The sequence below is a fragment of the Jaculus jaculus genome, chromosome 10 (assembly GCF_020740685.1).
Source record: "Jaculus jaculus isolate mJacJac1 chromosome 10, mJacJac1.mat.Y.cur, whole genome shotgun sequence".
In the NCBI taxonomy this organism is placed as follows: Eukaryota; Metazoa; Chordata; class Mammalia; order Rodentia; family Dipodidae; genus Jaculus; species Jaculus jaculus.
Genome location: NC_059111.1, coordinates 25,181,645 through 25,209,262, shown reverse-complemented (window position 1 = coordinate 25,209,262; position 27,618 = coordinate 25,181,645). Strand labels below are relative to the sequence as shown.

General features: G+C 44.3%; 1 protein-coding gene across 3 annotated transcripts; it reads left to right on the top strand.

Moving 5' to 3' along the window:
• The first annotated feature begins 914 nt into the window (after positions 1 to 914).
• Hykk (hydroxylysine kinase) lies at positions 915 to 27,618 on the top strand. 3 transcript variants are annotated; one of them, XM_045160669.1, is made up of 5 exons: positions 915 to 1,014; positions 9,753 to 10,103; positions 14,333 to 14,472; positions 18,238 to 18,421; positions 26,290 to 27,618. In XM_045160669.1, the coding sequence occupies exons 2-5, from the start codon at positions 9,758 to 9,760 to the stop codon at positions 26,748 to 26,750; spliced, it is 1,131 nt and encodes a 376-aa protein (XP_045016604.1). In that variant the 5' UTR covers positions 915 to 1,014; positions 9,753 to 9,757; the 3' UTR covers positions 26,751 to 27,618. The 3 variants fall into 3 exon arrangements, with proteins under 3 accessions (XP_045016604.1, XP_045016603.1, XP_045016605.1); XM_045160668.1 differs by lacking the exon at positions 915 to 1,014 and adding an exon at positions 1,439 to 1,656; XM_045160670.1 differs by lacking the exon at positions 915 to 1,014 and adding an exon at positions 9,329 to 9,362.

The window sequence follows — 27,618 nt, the reverse complement described above, 5'->3', positions numbered from 1 at the left end:
CCAGCTTCCAGCTTCTTTTCCACTACACCTGCACCCACATATATGTGAATACACATGAATGTATGCATACCACATACACTTAGGGAACAACAAAAAATAGTCCTTGTCTTAGTACTTTTTTTTTTGTTACTATAAAAACTTCATGAGCAGAGTGTAGTGGCGCACGCCTTAAATCCCAGCTCTCGGGAGGCAAAGGTAGGACGATCGCTGTGAGTTCAAGACCAACCTGAGACTACATAGTGAATTCCAGGTCAGCCTGGGCTAGAGTAAACCCTAACTCGAAAAAAACAAAACAAAACAAAACAAAACAAAACTATAGCACAATGGAACATGGTATTTGCAGTGGTTACTGAATTTGTTTCTGGGCCATGGTCACTCTTTGGCTCCAGAATAAACACTTATTATTCCCTTCGAGGTGAGAGCGGCGTTTTGCCAAGAGGGAAGGAAAGTGAAGAAATCAAACCAGCACTGAAATTCTACCAGACAGAATCCTGATCCAAGTTGCCGCCAAGGGCCGGAACTGGAAGGAGCGGCTCCAGGGCCCAAGGCTTACTAAACGCGTCCTGAGCGGTGGGCGACACAGCCGAGAGCCCGTCAAAAGGACAGCCACGTTCTGACTTGGGTCCTCAAGGAGCGAAGGTGGGCGGGGCAGGGCTACGGACAGCCAATCAGAAGCTCCATCCCTGTATTCTATTTGTGGGCGGAGCCTGGCGTTCCAGTCGGGCGCGCTGACAGAGGCTCTGGGAGAAACCAATCAGAAGGTGGGGCGGGGCTGGAGAAAGCCAATCAGAAGCCTCATCTCTGTTTGTGGGCGTGGCAGGGTAGAGCCCGCGTTCGCCTGGCCAAGCCCCGCCTCCTGGACGAAGGGCTGGGAGGAGCCAATGGGAAGGCGGGGCTCGTGGGGTTCGGAGCAGGGGTGACGCCACCTCCAGGCGTGGCCGAGACTGGCTTTGCGGGGCTGAGGAGAGCCACGCTGCCTCCGCGACAGACGCACAGACAGACAGATCGTGGCGGGTGAGCGGAGGTGGGGGAGGCGGGGAAAGCAGAGGGCAAGCCTCGGCTCCCCCGGCGGGGCACGTCCCAGAGGGCAGGCAGGGCGTCGGGGTGTGTCCAACCCTCATTGCCTCTCACATCATCTGCTTGTGGGATGGGCAAACCATCGTCCCCTCTGTAACCCCGAGAACGAAAGCGGACACCCTAGAAACCGGCCGTCCCGATCGTCCCGAGGTCCGTGCGGAGACTCGCAGAGGAGGGTGCTGCTGGGAACCATTGCTCAGGCTCCGCTGGACCTAGCTGATGGAACGCTGGGAACCCTGCCTGGGAGCCCTCCTGTTCCTCTTATCCTGCCCCTGGGTCCCTGTCTCCTTGCAGCACCGAGACCCCTGGGGCTCTCAGCAGCGGCTTGGGGTGACTGTTTTTGCTAGATTCCCGCCTGACCCTTGCCTGCTCCCCTTGAAGAGTGAACAGCCTGTGGTTTATGAAGTGGAGGCAGACACTGGTTTCATTATTTCATATCAAATAAGGCGCGGGGCTAGGTGCTGGGAATGCAGTGCTTTGGTTTTCAACCTTGGGAGGTCACGGCAGAACGGATTGCTGAAGACAGGTAGATTTGGAGGCAGAGCTGCGTCGCTGGACTTTGTGACACTTTGGAAGAGGGTGAGCGAAGGATCAGGGCTGACCTGTTTCTTGTCTGGTGTACCTTGCAGGAAGTTGAGTCTAAAGTCCACACCTCCCTGCTGCACTCCATGTGGAGCAGAGATTGTGAGAGTGGCACAAACCTGGGGTGAAAAATACGTTCTGTGGGGTTTCTCAGGAGCTAAATAAAATAGTGTTGGCAGGAACTAGACCAACAACTTCTAGGATTTTAATTCCCCCTCCTCCCTTTCCACACACAGGGCACAGATAGTTAAAGCAGACATCTCATAAAGCACTGTTTTTTGTTTTTCAAGGTAGGGTATCACCCTAGCTCAGGCTGACCTGGAATTCACTATGTAGTCTCAGGGTGGCCTCGAACTCATGGTGATCTTCCCACCTCTGCCTCCCGAGTGCTGGGATTAAAGGCGTGCGCCACCACGCCCGACTAAAGTACATTTTTGTATGTGTTTACTTTCGAGAGTATATCTTTTTAAGTTTTTGTTTATTTATTTGTGTGAAGGTAGGCCAGGGTCTCCTGGTGCTGCAAATGAATGGCTAGTCTGGCTTTATGTGGATGGTTGAGGAATTGAACCCAGGTGGGAAGGCTTTGCAAGCAAGCACCTTTAACTGCTCAGCCATCTTCCCAGCCCCTCAAGAAAACATGTTAATATATGGCATTACTTAAAAGATTTGGGGGTGGGCTGGAGAGATGGCTTAGCCGTTAAGGCATTTGCCTGCAAAGCCAAAGGACCCAAGTTCAATTCCCCAGTACCCACATAAGCTAGATGCACAAGGTGGCGCATGTGTTTGGAGATTGTTTGCAGTGGCTGGAGGCCTTGGCACACCCTTTCTCCCCCCCCCCCCCCCCCCCCCCGCCCTCTCTGTCTCTCTGACTCTCTCAAATAAATAAACAAAACTTAAAAAAAAAACATTTAGGGCTGGAGAGATGGATCGGCAGCTAAGGTGCTTGCTTGCAAAGTCTAGCCGCCAAGGTTTGATTTCTCCAGTACCCAAGTAAGGCCCGATACACAACGTGGCACAAGCATCTGGAGTTCATTTGTACTGGCTGGAGGCCCTGGTGTGCTCATACTCATTCATTGATATTCTCAACATTTGGAAACTCGGTGTGGTGACACAGTTCTTTAATCCCAGCACTCAGGAGGCAGAGGTAGTAGGGTCACTGAGTTCAAAGCCAGCCTGGAGCTACAGAGTGAGTTCCAGGTCAGATTGAGCTAGAGTGAGACCCTATTTCAAAAACAAAACAAACAAACAAAAAAAGTAGCCTGAGCCGGGCGTGGTGGTGCACGCCTTTAATCCCAGCACTCGGGAGGCAGAGGTAGGAGGATCGCCGTGAGTTCAAGGCCACCCTGAGACTCCATAGTGAATTCCAGGTCAGCCTGGGCTAGAGTGAGACCCTACCTCGAAAAACCAAAAAAAAAAAAAGTAGCCTGAGCTGACCTCCAACTCACAGCATTAAAAAAAATTTTTTTAACAGTTTCCATAACTATAGACAATAAACATGGTAATTCCTCCCCCCCACTTTACCTTTCCATCTCCACTCTCCATCATATCCCCTCCCCCCTCTCAATCAGTCTCTCTTTTATTTTGATGTCATCATCTTTTCCTCCTATTATGATGGTCCTCTGTAGATAGTGTCAGGCACTGCAAAGTCATGGATATCCAGGCCATTTTGTGTCTGAAAGAGTTCATTGTAAGGAGTCCTACCCTTCCTTTGGCTCTTACATTCTTTCCGCCACCTCTTCCACAATGGACCCTGAGCCTTGGAAAGTGTGATAGAGATATTTCAGTGCTGAGCACTCCTCTGTCACTTCTTCTCAGCACCATGATGCCTTCTGAGTCATCCCAAGATCACCATCATCTGAAAAGAGACGCTTCTGTAACCAAAAGTGAGAGTAGCATTAATACATGGGTATGAACATTAAGAGACGGGCTCACCAGGCAGTTTGGTGACCATAGTATATACATTTAGCCAGACACCAACAGGCATTACATTCCTAGGGTTCATGACTTCCCATCATAGGTTTTAGGTATCAGGGATGCCTTTCCTCTGTGGAGCGGGCCTCCAGTCCAATTAGAGAGCAGTTGGCTTCTCCATAACAGATGTGCCACTATTGCACCCACTGGCTCATTTGGCCTGACTAGCCAAATTTAAGGCTTGCAGTGTCCACAGTTGTTTATCATGATTTCTCTCTCTCCTATCACAGCATTCTTTCTTCCCCAGCCTCATGAGTACTGAGATTGCAGACATGAGTCACCACGCCCGGTTTAAGAATGTATACTTCCCATGGGCTGGAGAGATGGCTTAGCAGTTAAGGCATTTGCCTGCAAAGCCTAAGGACCCAGGTTCGGTTCTCCAGGTCCCACATAAGCCAGGTACACAAGGTGGCGCATGCATCTGGAGCTCGTTTGCAGTGGCTGGAGGCCCTGGTGTGCCGAGTCTCACACACTATCTCTCTGTCTGAAATAAATAAAATAAATAAATAAAATGTTTAAAAAAAAAAAAGAATGTGTACTTTCTATCAACTTCAGCATTGCTTTGATGCTTTTAAGTACTCTGGGAGTTGAGCAGTTACTCCAGGGTTTCATTACTCCAGGAGTTAGTGCTTCCTTTCATATGACATTCTGAATGCTGCCTTTCTGCCAGTTTATGTGTATACAGAAGGAAGATTAAACATTCATGTAAAGCCATAAGCCCCCGAACAATGTGACAGGATACATTGGTTCCCAGAAGAAGTTTCAGGTGCCAGGATGTTTTGAAACACAACCTGAACACCTGAACAGCTTAATCTGCTTCTGAAAGCAAATGCTGTGGGCAGAAAATAAACATGAGAAGTAAGTCTCAAGAATACAACTGGCTGGAGAGATGGCTTAGTGGTTAGGGCACTTGCCTGTGAAGCCTAAAGACCCAGGTTCAATTCCCCAAGGGTGGTGGCGCAGCGCTCAGGAGTCAGAGGTAGGAGCGTCTCTCCGAGTTTGAGGCCACCCTGAGCAGTGTATTCTAGGTCATTCTGGGCTAGAGTGAGACCTTACCTCAAAAACAAAACAAAACTGCCTAATCCCAGCATTCAGGAGGTAGAGGCAGTAGGATCTGAAGTTCAGGGTCATCCTTGGCAACACAGTGAGTTCCCAGCCTGGGCTCCATAAAATCTCAACTAAAAAAAAAAAATAGGGGGCCTGGAGAGATGGCTTAGCAGTTAAGGCACTTGCCTACAAAGCCAAAGGACCCAGGTTCAATTCCCCAGGACCCATGTAAGCCAGATGCACAAGGTGGTACATGTGTCTGGAGTTCATTTGCAGCTGCTAGAGGCCTTGACACTCCCATTTTTTCTCTCTTTTCTCTCTCAAATAGATAAAATAGGGCTGAAGAGATGGCTCAGTTGTTAAAGACGCTTGCAGTAAAGTCTGATGGGCTGGGCTTGATTCTCCAGTACCCACTAAAGGCAGATGCACAAAGTAGCATATGTGTCTGGGGTTCATTTGTAGTGGCAGGAGGCCCTGGTGTGCCCATACTTTCCCTATCTCTGTCTCTCTTGTAAGTAAATTTTAAAATTTATAATTCAACAACTGTAGCAGCTGGTGGATATCTACCATTGCCACAGGGGGCTGAGTCTAGAGGTGGGAGAAATTACTTTGGGTAGGGTGTCAGGGAAAACTATTGCAGTTATCAGAGGAGGGTTGTACCCTTGTGGTCACTTGGGTCATCAGTAGTCTTTGGGGCTAAGGCAAACAGGGAACCATATAGAAAAGTCCTAGTGCCGGGCGTGGTGGCGCATGCCTTTAATCCCAGCACTCGGGAGGCAGAGGTAGGAGGATCGCCATGAGTTCAAGGCCACCCTGAGACTACATAGTTAATTCCAGGTCAGCCTGGACCAGAGTGAGACCCTACCTCGAAAAACCAAAAAAAAAAAAAAAAAAGAAAAGTCCTAGGACACCTCCTGAGTTTCAGCCCCTTCTCAGCGGAGTAAAGTTGGGTTTTTCCTGTAAGATTAGACAATTAAAAGACATATGTATGGTTTGATTTTGGAACCCTGAGAAAGTCCTAAGATCTACCCCTCCTGTCCTAGCTAGACTGTCACAAAGCCAAACTTTTTTTTTTAAAGGTAAAATTTGCATTCAGTGAGACTGTCAGGCTTTATGTTTACTTAAGAGTAAGAGCAAGAAGCCAGGCGTGGTGGTGCACACCTTTAATCCCAGCACTCAAGAGTCAGAGGTAGGAGGATTGCTGGATAGCTGTGAGTTCAAGGCCAGCCTGAGACAACATAGTGAATTTTAGGTCAGCCTGAGCTATAGTGACACCCTACCTTGAAAAGAAAAGAAAAAAAAAAGAAATTAAAAGAGTAAGAGTGAGGGGCTAGAGAGATGGCTAAGCATGTGTCTAGAGTTCCTTTGCAGTGGCTAGAGGCCCTGGCCCACGCATTCTCTGTCTCTCTCTCAAAGAAATAAAAATTAAAAAGAAAGGAGGAAGAGAGTATGTGTGCGCACAAAAGTTGGAGGGGCTTCTTTTAAATTTTTTTTTTCTTTATTTGAGAGAGAGGGAGGCATATTCCAGATGCATGCGCCCCCTTGTGTATCTGGCTTACATAGGTACTGGGGAATTGAACCTGGCCCTTAGGCTTCTCTAAGTAATTTCTCCAGTCCTGGCGGGGGGGCGGGGGATGGGGGGGCTTTTGAGACAGGGTCTCACTATGTGGACCATATGGGATCTCTGCCTCCCAAAAGCGGAGATATGAGCCACTACACCCACCTTTACTAAGTTTCTTTTTTCTTTTGGTTTTTGGAGGTAGGGTCTCACTCTAGCCCAGGCTGACCTGGAATTCACTATGTAGTCTCAGAGGGGCCTCGAACTCAGGGTGATCCTCCTACCTCTGCCTCCTGGGATTAAGGCGTGCACCACCATGCCCAGCTCTTACTAAATTTTAAACTACATTTTGACAAAAACCTAGTCAGGATCTGAGTTAGACAAAAACCTGAATTTGTTAGGCTTCGCAGGCAAATGTTTTAACCATGGAGCCATCACTCTAGCCTGACAATGTATCTAAGCTTGGATTTAACTAGTACATACTGCATATTGCCAGCACTAAGTAAATCAGCGCTGTTCTTCCACATTCTGTCAGCTCATTACTTTTTTTTTCTTTCTTTTTGTTCATTTTTATTTATTTATTTGAGAGTGATAGAGAGAGAGAGAAAGAGGCAGATAGAAAGAGAGAGAGGATGGGTGTGCCAGGGCTTCCAGCCACTGCAAATGAACTTCAGACACGTGCACCCCCTTGTGCATCTGGCTAATGTGGGTCCTGGGGAATCGAGCCTCGAACAGGGGTCCTTAGGCTTCACAGGCAAGTGCTTAACCTCTAAACCATCTCTCCAGCTCCCACTGTCAGTTCATTACTTAGTGCTCTGTCATTAATTGTTAGGAACTTTTGTTTTGTTTTGTTTTTCAAGGTAAGGTCTCACACTAGCCCAGGCTGTCCTGGAATTTACTATGTAATCTCACGTTGGCCTTGAACTCCACTACCCTCTTCCTCCTAAGTGCTGGGATTAAAGGCATGCACCACCACGCCTGGCTAAATAAATGTATTTAATTTTTTTAATTATTTATTTGAGACAGAGGAAAAGAAAGAGGCAGAGAGAGAAAGCGGAGGGGCATGGGTGTAGCAGGTCCTCCAGCCTCTGAAAATGAACTCCAGACCCATGCGCCACCTTGTGCATCTGGCTTGCGTGAGTCCGGGAGAAGCAACCTGGGTCCTTTGGCTTTGAAGGCAAGTGCCTCAACCACTAAGGCATCTCTCCAGCCCTATTTCTTTATTTTTAGTTGTTTTTGCTTAGAATATTTATGATCGTGAAAACTATTCACATGTTACAGAACCCTTCTAACCTCATCTCCCCCAGGATCTTACACGGTACTTTACACATCAGACCACATGGTTTTTGTATTTGAATTACATATGATAAGCCGGGCGTGGTGGCGCACGCCTTTAATCCCAGCACTTGGGAGGCAGAGGTAGGAGGACCGCCGTGAGTTCGAGGCCACCCTGACATTGCATAGTGAATTCCAGGTCAGCATGAACTAGAGTGAGACCTTACCTTGAAAATCCAAAATAAATAAAAAAAATAAAAAAGATTTACATATGATAAGGTAGGTGTGATAATCCTTAAAATTTGGCAAAACTGACTAGGAAAGATTATTTTTTTAATTTATCTTTCTTAACTTTTAAAAATTATTTATTTATTTGAGAGAGAGAAAAAGTGTGGTCAGGTCAGGGCCTTCTGCTCCTGCAAACATACTCCAGATGCATGTTGCACTTCGGGCACCTGGCTTTATGTGAAGACTGGGGACTCAAACCCCAACTCTCAGGCTTTAAATGCAAGCACCTTTAACCACTGCGCCATCTCTCCTGCCCTAAACTTTATCATTTTTATTTTTTTAGAGAGACAGAAAGAATTGTCACGCCAGGGCCTCAGCCATTACAGTCGAATTCCATATGCTTGCGCCACCTAGTGGGCATGTGCGACCTTGCGCTTGCCTCACCTTTGTGCATCTGGCTAACATGGGATCTGTAGAGTCAAACATGGGTCTTCATGCATCACATGCAAGCACCTTAACCGCTAAGCCATCTCTCCAGCCCATTTGTTTTTGTTGTTTTTGTTGTTGTTGTTTTTGTGTGTGTGTTTGACAAGGTCCTGCTGTGTAACCCTGGCAGGCCTGGAACTCTTATCTTATGTTCACCAGGCTGTCCTAGAGCTCACAACATTCCTCCTACCTTTGCTTCTCCAGTGCTGAAATTACAGGCCTGTGCCATAATACCCAGCCAGAGCATTAACTTATTTTTTGTTTTGTTTTGTCTTGTCTTGTTTTTCAAGGTAGGGTCTCACTCTAGCCCAGGCTCATCTGGAATTCTCTATGTAGTCTCAGGGTGGCCTCAAACTCAGGACAATCCTACCTCTGCCTCCCAAGTGTTGGGATTAAAGGCGTGTGCCACCATGCCTCCTGGCTAGCATTGATATTTTTTTTATAAATTTTTTTTTGTTTTATCTTTATTTATTTATTTGAGAGTGAGAGCAAGAGAGAGGGAGAGAGAGGAAGCGAGAGGGAATGGGAGCGCCAGGGCTTCCAGCCACTGCAAACGAACTCCAGACGCATGCGCCCCCTCGTGCATCTGGCTAACGTGGGTCCTGAGGAATCAAGCCTTGAACCGGGGTCCTTAGGCTTCACAGGCAAGCGCTTAACAGCTAAGCCATCTCTCCAGCCCTAGCATTGATATTTTTGATCTCACTCAAATCAATATAGTAAAACATCTGTCTCAAAAAATCATTTGCATGATCATAAATGTTGGCGGGGATGTGTAAAAAAAGGAACCCTTCTACACTGCTGGTGGGAATGCAATCTGGTCCAGCCATTGTGGAAAACAGTGTGGAGGTTCCTAAAACAGCTAAAGATTAATCTACCATATGACCCAGCTATAGTACTCCTAGGCATATATCCTAAGGAATCATCTCATTTCCTTAGAAGTATGTGCTCAACCATGTTTATTGCTGCTCAACTTATAATAGCTGGGAAATGGAACCAGCCTAGTTGTCCCTCAACAGATGAGTGGATAATGAAGATGTGGCACATTTATACAATGGAGTTCTTCTCAGCGGTAAAGAAAAATGAAGTTATGAAATTTGCAGAGAAATGGATGGACCTGGAAAGGATTATACTAAGTGAGGTAACCCAGGCCCAGAAAGCCAAGCACCACATGTTCTTCCTCATATGTGGATCCTAGCTACAGATGATTGGGCTTCTGCGTGAGAATGAAAATACTTAGTAGCAGAGGCCAGTAAGGTAAAAAGGAGACATAAAGGGTAGAGAAAGGAAGGGAGGAGGATACTTAATAGGTTGATATTGTATATATGTAATTACAATGATTGTAATGGGGAGGTAATATGATGAAGAATGGAATTTCAAATGGGAAAGTGTGGGGGTGGGGAGGGAGGGAATTACCATGGGATATATTTTATAATCATGGAAAATGTTAATAAAAATTTTTTAAAAATCATTTGCATAAATATCCTCATTTTAATATGGCCCCCTTTGTGGTGGCTGTTTTTTCCCCTAGACACAATGGCGAGTGGAGGTGACCAGCAATCACAGGCTCTTGCCAAACCCACTTTTACTGAGGCCCAAGCCTCCGCTGTGGTAGAATCATTGTTTGGGTTCAAGGTTTCTATGATCCGGGCACTTCCCAGCTACGATGACCAGAACTTTCACGTTCACATTTTGAGAACTGAGGATACTACAGACAGCCCCAATGAATACGTCCTCAAGATCAGCAACACAGAGTCTAGCAAAGACCCGGACCTAATTGAAATGCAGAATGATATCATGATGTTTCTGAAAGAAGCTGGATTCCCAACAGCCTTTGTGTGCCGCACTAAAGGAGACAACATGACCTCGCTGATGTCCATTGGTAAGAGATGGCCAGTCTGTCTGTCCCTTGTCCATTGCATTACTGCATTTTGGCTACATCATATTCTCCTGTAGAGTTGATTGGTAGGAGGAGTAATTTGAGTGGGTGGTACCAAGGTGCTTTCTTTTTTTTTTCTTTTACCAGAACATCACATAAGTTTCTTTCAGATGTAATATTAATGTTAAAATTGACAAGTTTAATTCTGAACTGCACCAAATAAACTTAGCCATTTAAGTATTTTTAAAGTTTTCCCTCCAAAAACTGAGGGAGCTTTTGTTTTCCACCACCATACACCACTGTTTCCCAATAGTTCTTTTACTGGAGGACTTTCAATTAATGAGCAAACTGCTCTGAGATACTTCAAAACTCTTTTCCTTTCCTCAAATGAAAACTAATCTGGACAAATTATATATTGCATAGATTTCTCTATAGTCTTTTCTTTAGAACCTAAATGCAAATACCATATAGTATAATTTTAACCTATTTGCCCCACAGTAAAAACTATTTGTCCTGAAAAATATGGTGGATATAGCCTTCCAGTTAATAGAACTACTGTTTTACCTCAAAAATTTTTATCAGGGCTGGAGAGCTGGCTTAGTGGTTAAGTGCTTGCCTGTGAAGCCTAAGGACCCCGGTTCGAGGCTTGATTCCCCAGGACCCACGTTAGCCAGATGCACAAGGGGGCGCACGCATATGGAGTTCGTTTGCAGTGGCTGGTGGCCCTGGCGTGCCCATTCTCTCTCTCTCTCTCTCTCTCTCTCTCTCTCTGCTTCTTTCTGTCTGTCGCTCTCAAATAAATAAATAAAAATAATTTAAAAAAAAATTATCATTTACCAAAAAACAAAAATATGGGACAAGAGTCTTTATTGACTCATAGGATCGTATGTGTAGCAATGGCCAGCCTCTACCTGTTCTATACCATCCTCTTCTGTAAGTGGATGGAATTATTTAATACAGGTTTGATGAAGGATAACTGACCTTTACACATTGAGTGCTGTGGAAAAAGAAAATGTAGTGATAGGGAGCCTACACACTCAATTCAAACTTTAATGTTTTCCTACAAGGTTCTTTCTTGATCTGTGTCTGTCTTAGGATGATAGGTAGAAACACAGTCAAGAACAAGTTCATAATTCCAAGTGGAGATACGATTACTTTTTCATTCATTATGAGAAGCTAGAGATTCAGTATAGTAGAAGGGCATTTGGGACTATCTCCACCTGGAAGCTAGTGCAAAGTTTAGAAAGATTTCAAAGGACAGTAACTATGGGACATGTGGAAATCAAGGAAACATATTTTTTTGTGTGTGGGGGGGTTGGTTTTTGAAGGTAGGGTCTTGCTCTATCCCAGGGTGACCTGGAATTCACTATGTAGTCTCAGGGTGGCCTTAAACTCATAGCAAGCTTTCTACCTCTGCCTCCCAAGTGCTGGGATTAAAGGCAAGGTGTGCACCACCACATCTGGCTTCATATTTTGGTTTTTGTTGTTGTTGTTTTTTCTTCAAGGTAGGATCTCGCTCTAGCCCAGGCTAACCTGGAATTTACTATATAGTCTCAGGGTGACTTTGAACTCACAGCGTTTCTTCCTATCTCTGCCTCCCAAGTGCTGAGATTAAAGGCATGTGCCATGACACCCGGCATAATTTGTTTTTATGAAAAAGTTGTATATTACTAGGGATCAAACCCCAAAACTTTGCACATGCTAGGCAAGCGCTCTACCACTAAGTTACATCCCCAGCTGCAGTTAAATGTTTTTATTCACTAGACTAGCTGTTTATTCTGGTGCTATAGTATTGTGAAAGAATATGAAACTGGGGGCTGGAAGAGATGGCTTAGCGGTTAAGCGCTTGCCTATGAAGCCTAAGGACCCCGGTTCGAGGCTCGGTTCCCCAGGTCCCACATTAGCCAGATGCACAAGGGGGCGCACGCGTCTGGAGTTCGTTTGCAGAGGCTGGAAGCCCTGGCGCGCCCATTCTCTCTCTCTCCCCTCTATCTGTCTTTCTCTCTGTGTCGCTCTCAAATAAATAAATAAATTAATTAATTAATTAAAAAAAAGAATATGAAACTGGGATTGGGGAGATAGTTCAGAAGGTAAGTGTGAGGACCTAAGTTCGAGTCCCAGCACTCTCATAAAAAGCTCAGCATGGCCATGCATGCCTGTAACGCCAGTAATGAGGGAGGCAGAGACAGGAGAATTGATGGGACTTATTGGTCAACTAGTTTGCTAGTCTAATTGAGAAAAGAGGGAACTCTGGATTCAGTGAGAGACTCTGGCCTTAGGGAAATAATGCCTCTCTGGCCTCACACATGCGCACAGGGCACCCACGCATCTGAATGTAACCATGCGCACACCACACATATACTAAAAAGTAAAATAGGGGCTGGAGAGGGCTCAATGAGGAAAGTGCTTGTCTGAAAGCAAGAGGACCTGAATTTAGATCCCCAGCACCCACATAAATGTTAGGCATGGTGGTGCGCCTGCGGTCGGAGGCAGGTGAGTCCCCAGGGAAAGCTAGCTAGCTATACTAGCTCACGTGTAGAATTCTGGGTTCAGCGAGCGACCTTGCCTCAATAAGTAAGGTGGAGCACATGACATGTGGCCTCCACATACATGTTTATGTATGTGTGTATGCTCCTATGTGCATATAAGTATACACACATACTACATATCTAATATATGTAAAAATAACCTCTAGAAATCAGAAATTTTAGAGCCCAGATTTGTCATTACTACATATGTGACCTTGGGCATACCAGTGAATTCCCAAGGCTGTAGCTGCTAATCTATGGATCTTGTTCCCTTCCTCCTCCAATTCCATATGCTCAGATGTACCTACTTCAGCAAGAAGAGGCTTTTTAGGATGTTTTAAGATTAGAGATCTCTGCTATCCTTTTCTCTCTTACATGTTCGTCCATTCTTTCTCTCTCCTTTTTAAAATTTTTATTGTTTGGCTTTTCGAGGTAGGGTCTTGCTCTAGCCAGGCTGACCTGGAATTCACTATGTAGTCTCAGGTGGCCTCGAACTCACAGAGATCCTCCTACCTCTGCCTCCAGAGTGCTGGGATTAAAGGCGTGTGCCACCACGCCCAGTGCCATCCATTCCTAATTAATTCACATTGTTCCAAACAGCAGAGACCCAGTATGCCTCCTGAGGACTACACATGGCATGCATATATAGCCTGTACCCCGATTTGCCCGTGAGGTATCTTGTGACTTGAAAGCAGTCATTTCTTTATGCTTTCCTTTTCTTATTGCAAACTTACAAAAGAATGTGGGTTTCAGGCATCCATTTACCATCATGGATCATTTCTGTTAAGAGCTAGGGCCAGTACACTTGGAGCTGTTTGGTGGTGTTTAAATGGTTTGTCTTTCTACCTGTTGGCCACTCAGCCTTGCCTCGTACAATACTGAGGTTTTAGGTTCATGGATTCTTTTTCTCTTACTCTGAAATTTGTTTCTTTTTTTTTTTTTTTTTTTTTTGAGGTAGGGTCTCACTCTAGCCCAGGCTGACCTGGAATTCACTCTGTAGTCTCAGGGTAGCCTTGAACTCACTGCAGTTGATCCTCCTACCTCTGCCTCCTGAGTGCTGGAATTAAAGGCATGGGGCACCACACCCAGCTGAAATTTCTTTTTTTAAAAACCATTTTAATTATCCATGTGCAGTAGCGCCTGCCTTTAATCCCAGCTTTTGGGAGGGTGAGGTAGGACGATTTCTGTGAGTTCATGGCCAGCCTGAAGCTAATTCTAAGTCAGTTAGGCTAGAACAAGACCCTGCATCAAAAAATATATATGTATTTGCAAGAGGAGAGACAAACAGAGAGGATGGACAAGGCAGAGCCTCCAGCCACTGTAAATGAACTCCAAATTGCATGTGGCTTTACTTGGGTACTGGGGAATAGAACCTGAGTCCTTAGGCTTTGTAGGCAAGTGCCTTAGTGCTGAGCCATCTCTCCAGCCCTGAAATTTCTTTTCAATAATGATTCCAAAAAAAAAAAATTGATTCTATTTGTTCTTCGAGAGTACTTAACAGTGTGTATCATTTCTTTTTTTTTTTTTTTTTTTTTTTTTTTTGGTTTTTCGAGGTAGGGTCTCACTCTGGTCCAGGCTGACCTGTAATTAACTCTGTCATCTCAGGGTGACCTTGAACTCATGGCAATCCTCCTACCTCTGCCTCCTGAGTGCTGGGATTAAAGGCGTGCGCCACCACGCCCGGCTCTCATTTCTTCAATCTAGATAGTGGATCTGAAACCAAAAGCCACTTGGTGCGGCTGCTGACTTACCTTCCGGGGAGACCTATAGCTGAGATTCCTGTCAGCACTCGGCTCTTATATGAAATTGGAAGGATGGCTGCCATGTTGGACAAAACACTAGAGGTAAGACTTGGGGTCCTACTTTGTTTGTGAGGGGTGGCTTATTTGCTTTTTGTTTGCTTGCTTGTTTTTGTTTTTTTGGAGGTAGGGTTTCACTCCAGCCCAGATTAGCCTCAAACTCAACAATCCTCCTACCTGTACTTTATAAGTGCTGGGATTTAAGGTGTACTCCACCACACCCTGCTTTGCTTATCTTATTATTATTATTTTTTTTAAGATTTAAAATAAAGCCGGGCGTGGTGGCGCATGCCTTTAATCCCAGCACTCGGGAGGCAGAGGTAGGAGGATCGCTATGAGTTCAAGGCCACCCTGAGACGACAGAGTTAATTCCAGGTCAGCCTGGACCAGAGTGAGACCCTACCTCGAAAAACCAAAAAAAAAAAAAAAAAAAAGATTTAAAATATATATTATTTATTTAGGAGAGTGAGGGAGAGAAAAGATATACCAGGGTCTCTAGCCATTGAAAATGAACTCCAGACATACGGCCACTTTGTGCCACTGGCTTTACTTGAGTCCTGGGGAATTGAACCTGGGTCCTTTGGCTTTGCAGGCAAGCACCTTAACCACTAAGCCATCTCTCCAGCCCTACTTTTAAATTTTTATTTATAATTGATATATATATATGCACACACATATACATATATATATGTATATAATGATTCCCTATCATAATTCTCTCCCCATCACCTTCTCTTGTTCTCTATCTTCTTCCCCTAAAGCTCTTCTTTTCACCTTGATGTCTTTTTTTGCCCTCCTCTACCACCCATAGTGGAATGTTGATGAGGTCTTATGCAGGTAATGACAGTTGCTGTGAGGTACTGAATACAGTAGCCATGGCCAGCAGACAGTATTCCACAGTACTCCTTCCCATCCTCTGGCTCTATGTTGAGGTTTTGTTCTACAGAACCAATGTCATGTTTAAAGGTATTTTTTCTTTATTTTTATTTATTTATTTATTTATTTGAGAGAGAAAGAGGGAGAGCGAGAGTGAGTGAGAGAATAGGCATGCCAGGGCATCCTGTCACTGAAAACAAACTCCAGATGCATGCCTCACCTTGGGCATCTGGTTTACGTGGGTCCTGAGGAATGGAACCTGGGTCTTTTGGCTTTGCAGGCAAGAGCCTTAAACCACTAAATCATCTCTCCAACCCTTTTATTTATTTATTTATGAGAGGGGGAGAGAGAAAGAGGCAGAGAGAGAATGTGCACACCAGGGCCTCCAGCCACTGCAAACAAACTCCCGATACATGCGCCCCTCATGCATCTGGCTTTATGTGGGTCCTGGAGAATCCAGCCTGGGTCCTTAGGCTTCACAGATAAGCGCCTTAACCACTAAGCCATTTTTCTAGCCCTTAAAAGTTATTTTTTCAGAACTAACCCTAAAGTATCTTATATCCAGAGTAGGAATAGCATCTTTTTTCCAGATGCCCCAGACATTGCAATGGGGCCCAAGGTATGGACACGGTTGGAGAGGCAAATTTTAAAGAAGATATTAGTGATACTTCGCATGAATAGAATTTCTACAGAAAAGGGTTATGAAATGTTCAAGAGGGTGTTGAAAGTTTAAATTGAGTAATCAGAAAGTCCACACACAGATTTTTTAAAATACTTTATTTTCATTTATTTATTTATTTGAGAGAGAGAAAGACAGAGAGAGAGAGAGAGAAAGAATGTGTGGGCAAGAGCCTCTAGCCACTGCAAATGGACTCCAGATACATGTGCCACCTTGTGCATCTGTCTTTATGTGGTGCTGGGGAATCAAACCTGGGTCCTTTGGCTTTGCAGACAAGCGTCTTAACCACTAAGCCATCTATCCAGCCCCAAAATATTTTTTTAAAAAATATTTTATTTATTTATTTATTTATTTGAGAGAGAGAGAGAGAGAGAGGAAGAGGCAGAAAGAAAGACAGAATGGGCTCACCAGGGCCTCTAGCCACTGCAAATGAACTCCAGATGTGTGTGCCCCCTTGTGCACCTGGCTTATGTGGGTCCTAGGGAATCAAACCAGGGTCCTTAGGCTTTGTAGGCAGGCATCTTAACCACTAAGCCATTTCCCCAACCCTAAAATATTTTTTTCTTTTCAATTAAAAAAAAATTTTTATTAACAACTTCCATGATTATAAAAAATGTCCCATGCCCCAGGACCCATGTTAGCCAGATGCACAAGGTGGCACATGCATCTGGATTTCGTTTGCAGTGGCCAAAGGCCCTGGAATGCCCATTCTTTCCCTCTCTCTCCCTCTATCTATCTGCTTCTTTCTCTATATATATCAAATAAATAAAAATAAATGAAAAAAAAAGTCTTATGGTAATACCCTCCATCCTCCCACTTTCCCCTTTGAAACTCCATTCTCTTTTTAAAATAGAGACAGGGGTAGAAAGATGGCTCAACTCTTAAGGCACTTTCTTATAAATCCTAATGACCTGGGTTCGATTCTATAGTACCACGTAAGGCCAGATGCACAAAGTGGCACGTGCATCTGGAGTCCATTTACAGTGAGTGGCTGGAGGCCCTGGCATGCCTATACGTTTCTCTCTCTCTCAAATAAATAAATAAAAAAAAACATAAATTCATGCCAGGCATGGTGGCATATGCCTTTAATTGCAGCACTTGGGAGGCAGAGGTAAGAGGATACCATGAGTTCAAGGCCACCTTGAGACTCAATAGTGAATTCTAGGTCAGCCTGGAGTAGCGGGAGACCTTACCTTGAAAAACGAAAACAAACAAACAAACAAAAACCTATAAATTCCTGCATGAATAGGACTTACTATTTGGTAGATTTTTTTGTTTGTTTTTTTTAGTCAATGTGTTTTTATTTATTTTTTTATTTTAACCTTATTTTATTTTATTTTTATCAATTTTTAAAAACATTTTCCATGATTATAAAAAATATCCCATGGTAATACCCTCCCTCCCTCCCTTTTCCCCTTTGAAATTCCATTCTCCATCATATCCCCTCCCCATTTCAATCAGTCTCTCTTTTATTTTGATGTCATGATCTTTTCCTCCTCTTATGATGGTCTTGTGTAGGTAGTGTCAGGCACTGTGAGGTCATGGATATCCAGGTCATTTTATGTCTGGAGGGAGCACGTTGTAAGGAGTCCTACCCTTCCTTTGACTCTTACATTTAAAAAAAAAAAAAACATTTTATTGGCAACCTCTGTGACTATAGATAATATTCCAAGGTCATAATTCTTTCCCATCATCCTTCTATTTGTCCCTCCGAAATTCCCCTTCCACTGAATCCCTTCTTTACAACTTTTGTCCATTTATTATTATTATTATTATTTTTGAGACAACTGCTGTCTTTAAACTTAGGATCCTCTTGCTTTGGCCTCCTGAATTCTGACAGAGGCATGTACCACCACATCCAGTTTATTCTGTGACTTACCATAAATGGGGCAGGTCAGTGACCATGGAAATGCCAGTTATCTCTTAGGCCCCTCTGTAGAGGAAACAGATCTCTCCTGGAGGTCTAGTGGTTGCTGGAACTGTGGAGGCATGTCTTTCTTTATATTATGAGGTAGGGATGGGAAGACACAGTCTGGTAGGGTTAGGCTAACCTTGAACCCCTTGGGAGCCAAGGATAACCTTGAACCTCTGATCTTCCTGCCTCCATCTCCTGATCCTGAGTGCTGGAAATATAGTGAATGTACTATGTGACCAGTTTTTCGTGGTACTAGGAATCAAGTCCAGGGCACTGTGCTAGGCAATACTCTACTAACGGGACTTACATCCCCCAGCCTGTGTCTTAACTTTTCATTTAGAAATTCTGTCACCCAAAATTAAGTTGTCTTCATCGGGAGAACTTCATCTGGAATCTGAAAAACATTCCTCTCCTGGAGAAATACGTGGATGCCTTGGGCCAGAATCGGAACCGAGAAATTGTTGAACAGGTCATTCAGCTGTTCAAGGAAGAAATAATGACCAAATTAAGTCATTTTAGAGAATGTGAGTACCCCCCCCAATCAAAGCAAGTATTTTTCTCAATATGTATGTTTGCAAAGTTCATGCCATCAAGAAAGCACAGCGGTACAACTTAGCCAGATCAATGCTTTACCATATTTGTTCCTGTTACTTTGTGTTTGTTTTTGTTTTTATTTACTTATTTTAGAGTGACAGACAGAGAAAGAGGCAGATAGAGAGAGAATGGGCGCGCCAGGGCCTCCAGCCACTGCAAACGAACTCCAGACACGTGCACCCCCTTGTGCATCTGGCTAACATGGGTCCTGGAGAATCGAGCCTCGAACCGGGGTCCTTAGGTTTCACAGGCAAGCGCTTAACCACTAAGCCATCTCTCCAGCCTTCCTATTACTTTTGTATGTGTGCCAAAGGTCAACATCCAATGTCTTTCGTTGACCCCAGTGCTCACCGGTCCATCTAGACTAGCTGGCCAGTGAGTCCCAGGGATCCTTCTATCTCAGTGCCTTCCCAGCTCTGAGATTATAGGTGCTCAACATTTACATGAGCGCTAGGGATTCAAATTCAGATCTTCATGTTTGCATGCAAGCCTTTACCAACTGAGTCATCCTCTTAGCAACCCTATTACTTTTTTTTTTTTTTTTTTTTCCTGAGGTAGGGTCTCACTATAGCTCAGGCTGACCTGGAATTCACTATGGAGTCTCAGGGTGGCCTGGAACTCACGGTGATCCTCCTACCTCTGCCTCCCGAGTGCTGGGATTAGAGACATGCGCTGTCATACCCAGTGAGACTCTACTACTTTTTTAAAGAATTTTTTTTTTTGAGGTAGGGTTTCACTGTAGCCCAGGCTGACCTGGAATTCACTATGTAGTCTCAGGCTGGCCTTGAACTCATGGCGATCCCCTATCTCTGCTCCCCAAGTGCTGGGATTAAAAACATGTGCCACCATGTCCAGCAAGAATAATTTTTATATATTTATTTATTTTTTTAAATTTTTGTTTATTTTTATTTATTCATTTGAGAGCGACAGACAGAGAAAGAGGCAGAGATAAAGAGAATGGGCACACCAGGGCCTCCAGCCACTGCAAAAGAACTCCAGATGCATGCGCCCCCTTGTGCATCTGGCTTATGTGGGTCCTGGGGAATTGAGCCTCGAACTGGGGTCCTTAGGCTTTACAGGCAAGTGCTTAACCACTAAGCCATCTCTCCAGCCCTATTTATTTATTTGAGAGAGAGAGTGAGAGAGATCGAGAGAGAGAGAGAGAATGGGCATACCAGCGCCTCTAGTCACTGCAAACAAACTCCAAGTTCATGTGCCACCATGTGCATCTAGCTTACATGGGATCTGGGGAATCAAATCTAGGTCCTTAGGCTTCACGGGCAAGTTCCTTAACCACTAAGCAATCTCTCCAGCCCAAGAATAATTTTTTAAAGTATTTTATGGGGACTGGGGAAATGGCTTAGCAATTACAGCATCTGCCTGTGAAGCCCAAGGATCTGGGTTCAATTCCCCATGACCCATATAAGCCATATAAGCCCATATAAGCACAAGGGGCACATGCATCTGGGGTTCTTATGCAGTGGCTAGGGGCCCTGACGTGCCCATTCTCTCTTTCTATCTGTCTCTTTCTCTCTCATAAAGAAGTGAATAAAGTATTTTTAAGTATCTTATTTATTTATTTCAGAGAGGGAGAAAAATAAAAACAGAGAGAGAGAATGGGTGCAACAGGGCCTATAGCCACTGCAAACGAACTCCAGACACATACGCCACCTTGTGCATCTGACTTACATGGGTACTGGGGAATCAAACATGGGTCCTTAGACTTTGCAGGCAAGTACCTTAACTTCTAAGCCATCTCACCAGCCCAAAGAATAATATTTTTTGGTGGTGCACACCTTTAATCCCAGAACTAGGGAGGCAGAGGTAGGAGGGTTGCTGTGAGTTCAAGGTCAGCCTGAAACTATATAGTGAATTCCAGACAGAGAGAGAGAGAGAGAGAGAGAATATTTTTTTTTTATTTTTTTTGTTTGTTTGCTTTTCAGGGTAGGGTCTCACAGCCCAGGCTGACCTGGAACTTACTCTGTAGTCCTAGCCTGGCCTCAAACCCACAGCAATCCTTTTACCTCTGCCTCCAGAGTGCTGGGATTAAAGGTATACAGCTCCATGCTCAACTCAAATATGCCATAATTTATTTGCATGTATTTTAAGTTTTTTTTTTTTGTTGTTGTTTTGTTTTGTTTTTTTCAAGGAAGGATCTGGCTGTAGCTCAGGCTGACCTGGAGTTCACTATGTAGTTCCAGGCAGGCCTCAAACACACATTGATCCTCCTACCTCTGCATCCCAAATGGTGGGATTAAAAGCATGTACCACCATACCTAGCTTAAGTTTTTTTAAAAAATAACTTTATTTATCTATTTTCAAAGGGAGAGAGAGAAGCCTCTTGCCATTGAAAACAAACTCCAAATACATGCACTACTTTGTACATCTGACTTTACATGGGTACTGGGATATCAAACCCAGGCAGGCCAGTATTAGGCTTTGCAAACAAGTGCCTTAACTGCTGAGCCATATCTCCAGCCCCTGTTTTTAAATTTTTATTTGTTTGTTTGTCTGTGAGAGATAAAGAGGCAGAGAGAAAGGGAGAGAACAGGTATACCAAGACCTTCAGCTGCCTCAAACAAATTCCAGACGCGTGTGTCTTGTGCATCTGGCTTACATGGGTCCTGGGGAATTGAACCTGGGCCCTTTTATTTTTATTTTTATTTTATTTTTTTGGTTTTTCGAGGTAGGGTCTCACTTTAATCAAGGCTGACCTGGAACTCACTATGTAGTTGCAGGGTGGTCTCGAATTCACTGTGATCCTCCTCCCTCTGCCTCCCGAGTGCTGGGATTAAAGGCATGCACCACCACGCCCAGCCCTTTTATTTTTAAATAAATAAATGGTGCTTTGTGAATGCTTTAGTAAAGATCTCCCGTGGATTTGGCCATGAGTTTCTTTTTATATTTTTTATAATTAACAACTGCTATGATTGCAAACAATATCCCATGGTAATTCCCTCCTTCCCCCCTCTTTCCACTTTGAAACTCCATTCTCCGTCATATCGCCTCCCCGTCTCAATCAGTCTCTTTCATTTTGATGTCATCATCTTTTCCTCCTATTATGATGGTCTTGTGTAGGTAGTGTCAGGCACTGTGAGGTCATGGATATCCAGGCCATTTTGTGTCTGTGGGGAGCACGTTGTAAGGAGTCCTACCCTTCCTTTGGCTCTTACATTCTTTCCGCCACCTCTTCCACAATGGACCCTGACCCTTGGAAGTTGTGATAGAGATGTTGCAGTGCTGAGCACTCCTCTGTCACCTTTTTCTTTTTTTTTTTTTGAGGTAGGGTTTCACTATGGTACAGGTTGATCTGGAATTAACTATGTAGTCTCAGGGTGGCCTCAAACTCATGGCAACCCTCCTACTTCTGCCTCCTGAGTACTGGGATTAAAGGCGTGCATCACCCTTTCTCAGCACCATGATGCCTTCTGAGTCATCCCAAGGTCATTGTGATCTGAAAAGAGAAAGTTCTTTAACGAAAATGTGAGAGTAGCATTAATATATGGGTGTGAACATTAAGAGAAGTGCTTACTGGGCAGTTTGGTGAGCATAGTATATACATTTAACAGACAGCAGCAGATGTTACACCCCTAGGGCTCATGACCACCCCTGTTGTAGGTTTTCAGTATCAGGGATGTATTCCCTCCCATGGAGCAGGCCTCCAGTCAAATTAAAGGACAATTGGTTTTCCCCATGACAGACATGCCACTATTGCACCCTTGTCCATGAGTTTCTTACAGACATATCTAGAAGTCAGCAACCTTCTCACTCTTGGCCCTAAGTGCCGATCAGTGGGTGAGGAACTGAAAGACATTTATAATATGAGGCCTGTCGTCAGCAGGATGCATTTGTTTCTGTTGGGTTATTGTGTGAACGCATGTAAGGGTGTAGTGTAAGATCTGAGTTAGTTTTTTTTTCTCCTGAAACTTGTTTTTCTTATAGTTTTCATCTAACTAGAATGGCATCCACCACTTACCTAATTGGCCTAGCAAAATACTTAGGGGTCATCAGCTTTAATTTCCTTTTTCTCTCGTACCCTGTACTAGTTACTTTCTCACTGCTGGGACAAAACACTTGACCAGAAGCAACTTAGGGCAGGAACAGTTTATTTTGGCTTACAGGGGAAATTCCACCATGGCACACATGGCCGGGCAGGTAGCCAGGGTGTCACAGCATACACAAGGAAGGACGTAGTCTGAGCGAACAACCCATGGACCAACTAATAACATCCCGAGGTCACCAGCACACCTTTAATCCCAGCACTGGGGAGGCAGAGGTAGGAGGATTGTTGTGAGGTTGAGGTCACCCTGAGACTACATAGTGAATTCCAGGTCATCCTGAGCTACAGTGAGACCCTACCTCAAAAAAAAAAAGTCTCATGGTCCACCCTCAGTGACACACCTTCTTCAATAAGGCTCACCCTCCCAGAAGCCCAGCAACTTTCCCACACTGCCACCAGTTGGGGACCAAGTATTCAAAATACATGGAGACATTTTACATTCAAACTACCACACATCTACATCCAATGAAACTCTACCCATGCTGGCTATACATCAGATCCTACTTTCAACCACTCTTCCCCACCTTTCCCTCTGCCACCTGACCATGCCACCACCATATTTCATCCGGGTTATTGCTGATGCCTCTTAACTGTGCTCTGATTATTCCCTCTAAAGGTTTACCCAGTATGTTTTGATGTGTATGACCTCTCCTGTTAGCCAGAGAACAGTAGAAGCTTCCCTCTAATGTCTATGACCTACCAAGCCATTGGTTTCTGACTTGGTTCTCAGTACCAGGTGTGAATTTCTTCCCACTGAGTGGGTCTCATATCCAATCAGAGAGTAGTTGATTGCCCCCGTATCCCATGTGCCACTATTGCACTGGTCTGTACATCTGTCCCTAGCTGGTTGGCATTGTAGCTTGCAGATTCTACTGCTTGTTTACACTGTTGGTGACCTTTATGTTCCTGAAGTTCATATAGTACTTTCTAGCACTATAAGTAGCCAGCAGGGAGCTGGCCTCCATCTCAATTCCAGCATTATTTCTCAGTGTCCTGGGACTGGAGCCTGGAGTGTCTTCAGCTATAGGGTCTTTCCAATTAGAGCTGCTGGGTAACCAAGTGCTTTGGCAATGGCTTGCATTATTTTGGGGGCCTCCCTGAGTAACAGCTCACTGTGGGGAGTAATCTAACTCTGGCACTGGGTAATTACCTGCAAGGTAATTATTTGTAAATTTTTCTTTGTTTGTGGTTTAATTTTCTCAAGATGCCTATATTTATACAATTATATTATCTGTAATAATTAGTTGGTTTTTTTTTAATGTTTGGTTGTTATTTTATTTATTTTAGAGCGACAGACAGAGACAGAAAGAGGCAGAGATAGAGAGAGAGAATGGGCATGCCAGGGCTTCCAGCCACTGCAAACGAACTCCAGAAGCGCGCGCCCCCTTGTGCATCTGGCTAACGTGGGACCTGGGGAACCGAGCCTCGAACCGGGGTCCTTAGGCTTCACAGGCAAGCGCTTAACCGCTAAGCCATCTCTCCAGCCCAATAATTAGTTTTATAAAGGAAGAAAAATTATTGAGGCAGAACTTCTCTATGTAGAGCAGCCTGTGTGTGTGTGAGTGTGTGTGTGTGTTTTCTTGCTGCTGCAAACAATTGGCCTGTCCAGCTTTATGTGGATGACTAAGGAATTGAATCCCAGACCAACAGGCTTTGTGAGCAAGTGCCTTTAACCTCTGAGCCATTTCCTCAGCCTCTCAGTTCCCATTTTATTTCCGTTTTTTTGGTGGGCATTGGTTTTTCAAGGTATAGTCTAGCTTTATCCTAGGCTGACCTGGAATTCACTATGTAGTCTCAAGGTGGCCTCAAACTCATGGTGGTCCTCTTACCTCTGCTTATGAGTGCTGGGGTTAAAGGCATGTACCACCACACCCAGCTTAAAAATATTTTATTTATTTGTTTGTGTGTGAAAGCATGGGTGCACCAAGGCTACTGCAGATGAACCCCCAACACATGCACCACTGGGCATCTGGCTTTACATGGATATTGGGGAACAGAACCCAGGCTGTCAGGCTTTCCTAACAAATACCTTTAACCACTGAGCCATCTGTCCAGCCCAGTCATCAGATTTTATTTTTAGCTCATAGATGAAAATAAAGGCACATATGACACATTTGCTTGTTATAATCATGTGACTATTATTTTGTTCTTCTTAAATACTTCTGGTTTTGTGCATTTCCCCTTTTCACTTTACTCTTCTGGCTGCCAGGGTCAGATATTTACAGTGGCCACAATTTCTTGTACTGGGACTGGAGAGATTTCTCAGTGGTTAAGGTACTTGCTTGCAAATCCTAACCACCCAGGTTCAATTCCCCAGTACTTACATAAAACCAGATACAGAGCAGGAAAGAAGTAACAGGAGCACTCAGCACTGCAATATTTCTATCACACTTTCCAAGGCTCAGGGTCCATTGCGGAAGAGGTGGCGGAAAGAATGTAAGAGCCAAAGGAAGGGTAGGACTTCCTATATTGTGCTCCCCCAGACACAAAATGGCCTGGATATCCATGACCTCACAATGCCTGACACTACCTACCCAAGATCATCATAATAGGAGGAAAATATCATGACATCAAAATAAAAGAGAGACTGATTGAGAGGGGGGGATATGATAGAGAATGCAGCTTCAAAGGGGAAAATAGGGGGAGGGAGGGCATTACAGTGGGATATTTTTTATAATCTTGGAAGCCGTTAATAAAAAAAATTGGGAAAAAAAAAACCAGATACACAAAGTGCTATATCTGGAGTTTGTTTGCAGTGGCTAGGGGCCTTGGTATGCCCATTCTCTCTCTCTCTCTCCTACCCCTCTGCTTGCAAATAACACACACACACAGAGACATTTTTTAAACAATCTTGTCTTCTGGCTTTGCACTGATGAGAAGCAAAACAAAGTCAAGCCAAAGCTGACTGTCTATGTCCTTTACAGAGAACATTTACAAAAACAGGCTTTTTTTTTTTTTTAAAGAGAATTCTTTTTTCTTTTTTTTCTTTTTTTTTTCTTTTTTTTTTTTTTTTTGAGGTAGGGTGTCACTCTAGCTCAGGCTGACCTGGAATTCACTATGGAGTCTCAGGGTGGCCTCGAACTCACAGAAATCCTCCTACCTCTGCCTCCCAAGTGCTGGGATTAAAGGCGTGCGTCACCACGCCCGGCTAGAGAATTCTTTTTATTTATTTGCAAGCAGAGAGAGAAAGAGAGAGATGGAGAGAATGGGCATACCAGAGCCTGCAGCCACTGCGTACAAACACCAGACACATGCATCACCTTGTGCATCTGGCTTTCTGTGGGCACTGGGGAACTGAACCCAGGTCGTTAGGTTTCGCAGGCAAGCACCTTCACCGCTGAGCCATCTCTGCAGCCTGAAAATAGGCTCTTGATCTCTGCTTACTCACGTAATGATTTGGATGGCCTTGCTTAAGAAAGAGAAATGGGGGCTGGAGAAGATGGCTTAGTGATTAAGGCATTTGCCTGCGAAGCCAAAGGATCCAGATTTGATTCCCCAGGACCCATGTAAGCCAGATGCACAAGGGGTTGCATGCGTCTGGAGTTCATTTGCAGTGGCTGGAGGCCATGGCATGCCCATTCTCTCTCTGTGTCTGTCTCTCTTCTCTCTCTGTCTCTCTCTCTCTGTCTCTCTCTCTTCTTGCAAATAAATAAATAAAAATTTAAAAACAGAAAGAGAAATGGGAAGAAAATGACCTGGGATATTCAACAACTTCTTACATGGTTGTTCTGATTTCAGGTATCAACCATGGCGATCTTAACGACCATAACATTTTAGTAGAGCCCAGCAAGTCAGCCTTCGGAGATGCGGACTATCAAGTGTCTGGGATCTTAGACTTTGGTGACATGAGCTATGGCTACTATGTGTTTGAAGCGGCGATCACCATCATGTACATGATGATTGAGAGCAAGAACCCTATACAAGTAGGAGGTCACGTCCTTGCCGGCTTTGAAAGTATAATCCCACTGACAGCTGTGGAGAGGGACTCTTTGTTTTTACTCGTGTGCAGTCGCTTCAGTCAGTCACTTGTCATGGCCGCATACTCTTGCCAACTACACCCAGAGAACAAAGAGTATCTCATGATCACTGGGAAAACTGGCTGGAAGCACTTGCAGCAAATGTTTGACATGGGCCAGAAAGCAGTAGAAGAAATCTGGTTTGAAACTGTCAAGTCCTACGAATCTGGGATCTCCATGTGACTAGAGAAAAGTTCACATTCTCCTGGGTGATTCAACAGTCAGTGGGCACAGGTGAAAATTTTTGATTTTCCTGCATAGTTAAAGATGAGCTGATAGAACAAAACCACTCGGAGTAGAACAATGCACAAGAGAACTCTTAATTCCTAAGCAATCTGGAAACCGTCTTTCACACATAAGAAAGTAACTTCGTGAAGAGCACAACACCCTGGGTTCACCCCCCAATACTGCAAAAGAAGGAAGAAAGGAAGGAGGATGCAGGCAGGCAGATATAAGCAGACATGCCTTTTGTACAATACGCACATTATGATAACTGATTTTAATCAATTTCTCAAGGTCTGCTTTAGTCCTTAGGATCAGTAACTTTTGAAAATTATATATATACACCTCAAATAACTGGACATAACCTCCAGACCTAGCTGACACATCACCAGTTCTGTGAAGCCTCCCCTCTCTCGTCTCTGGACTCCATCTCCATTCTGTCTTTTTCATGGCATATCACTTTGTGGTTGTGTAATCATGTAGCCTGAGAACTATGTGAACACAGCACTGACCACGAGAAACCTAACTTTTGTATCCCACCTGAGATAGTGCCTTCTCACAGAAGAGTCTTGAAGCAGAATGAATGTATGCGAGAAGAAAGGCTGAAGAAAACACATGCTATGATGTCGTAGGGAAAACATAGAGGACATTCATATGAGGAAAATATTTTAACTTACATGAAAGAGTAGTTGAAACAGGAACTCTAGACAACACTGAAACTATGAGAAGCAAGTTAAGACATTGAGCCAAGGCTGCCAACCACTGATCTACTTAAATAGGACAACAGTGTTCAAACTAATACCAGCAGGATCCATCAGACCTTTTTTTT

Coding starts and splice junctions, on each gene's coding strand:
- Hykk (XM_045160669.1), top strand. CDS start 9,758: ATGGCGAGTGGAGGTGACCAGCAATCACAGGCTCTTGCCAAACCCACT. Junction 10,104..14,332: donor GACCTCGCTGATGTCCATTG/GTAAGAGATGGC, acceptor TCTTCAATCTAG/ATAGTGGATCTGAAACCAAA. Junction 18,422..26,289: donor ATTAAGTCATTTTAGAGAAT/GTGAGTACCCCC, acceptor TTCTGATTTCAG/GTATCAACCATGGCGATCTT.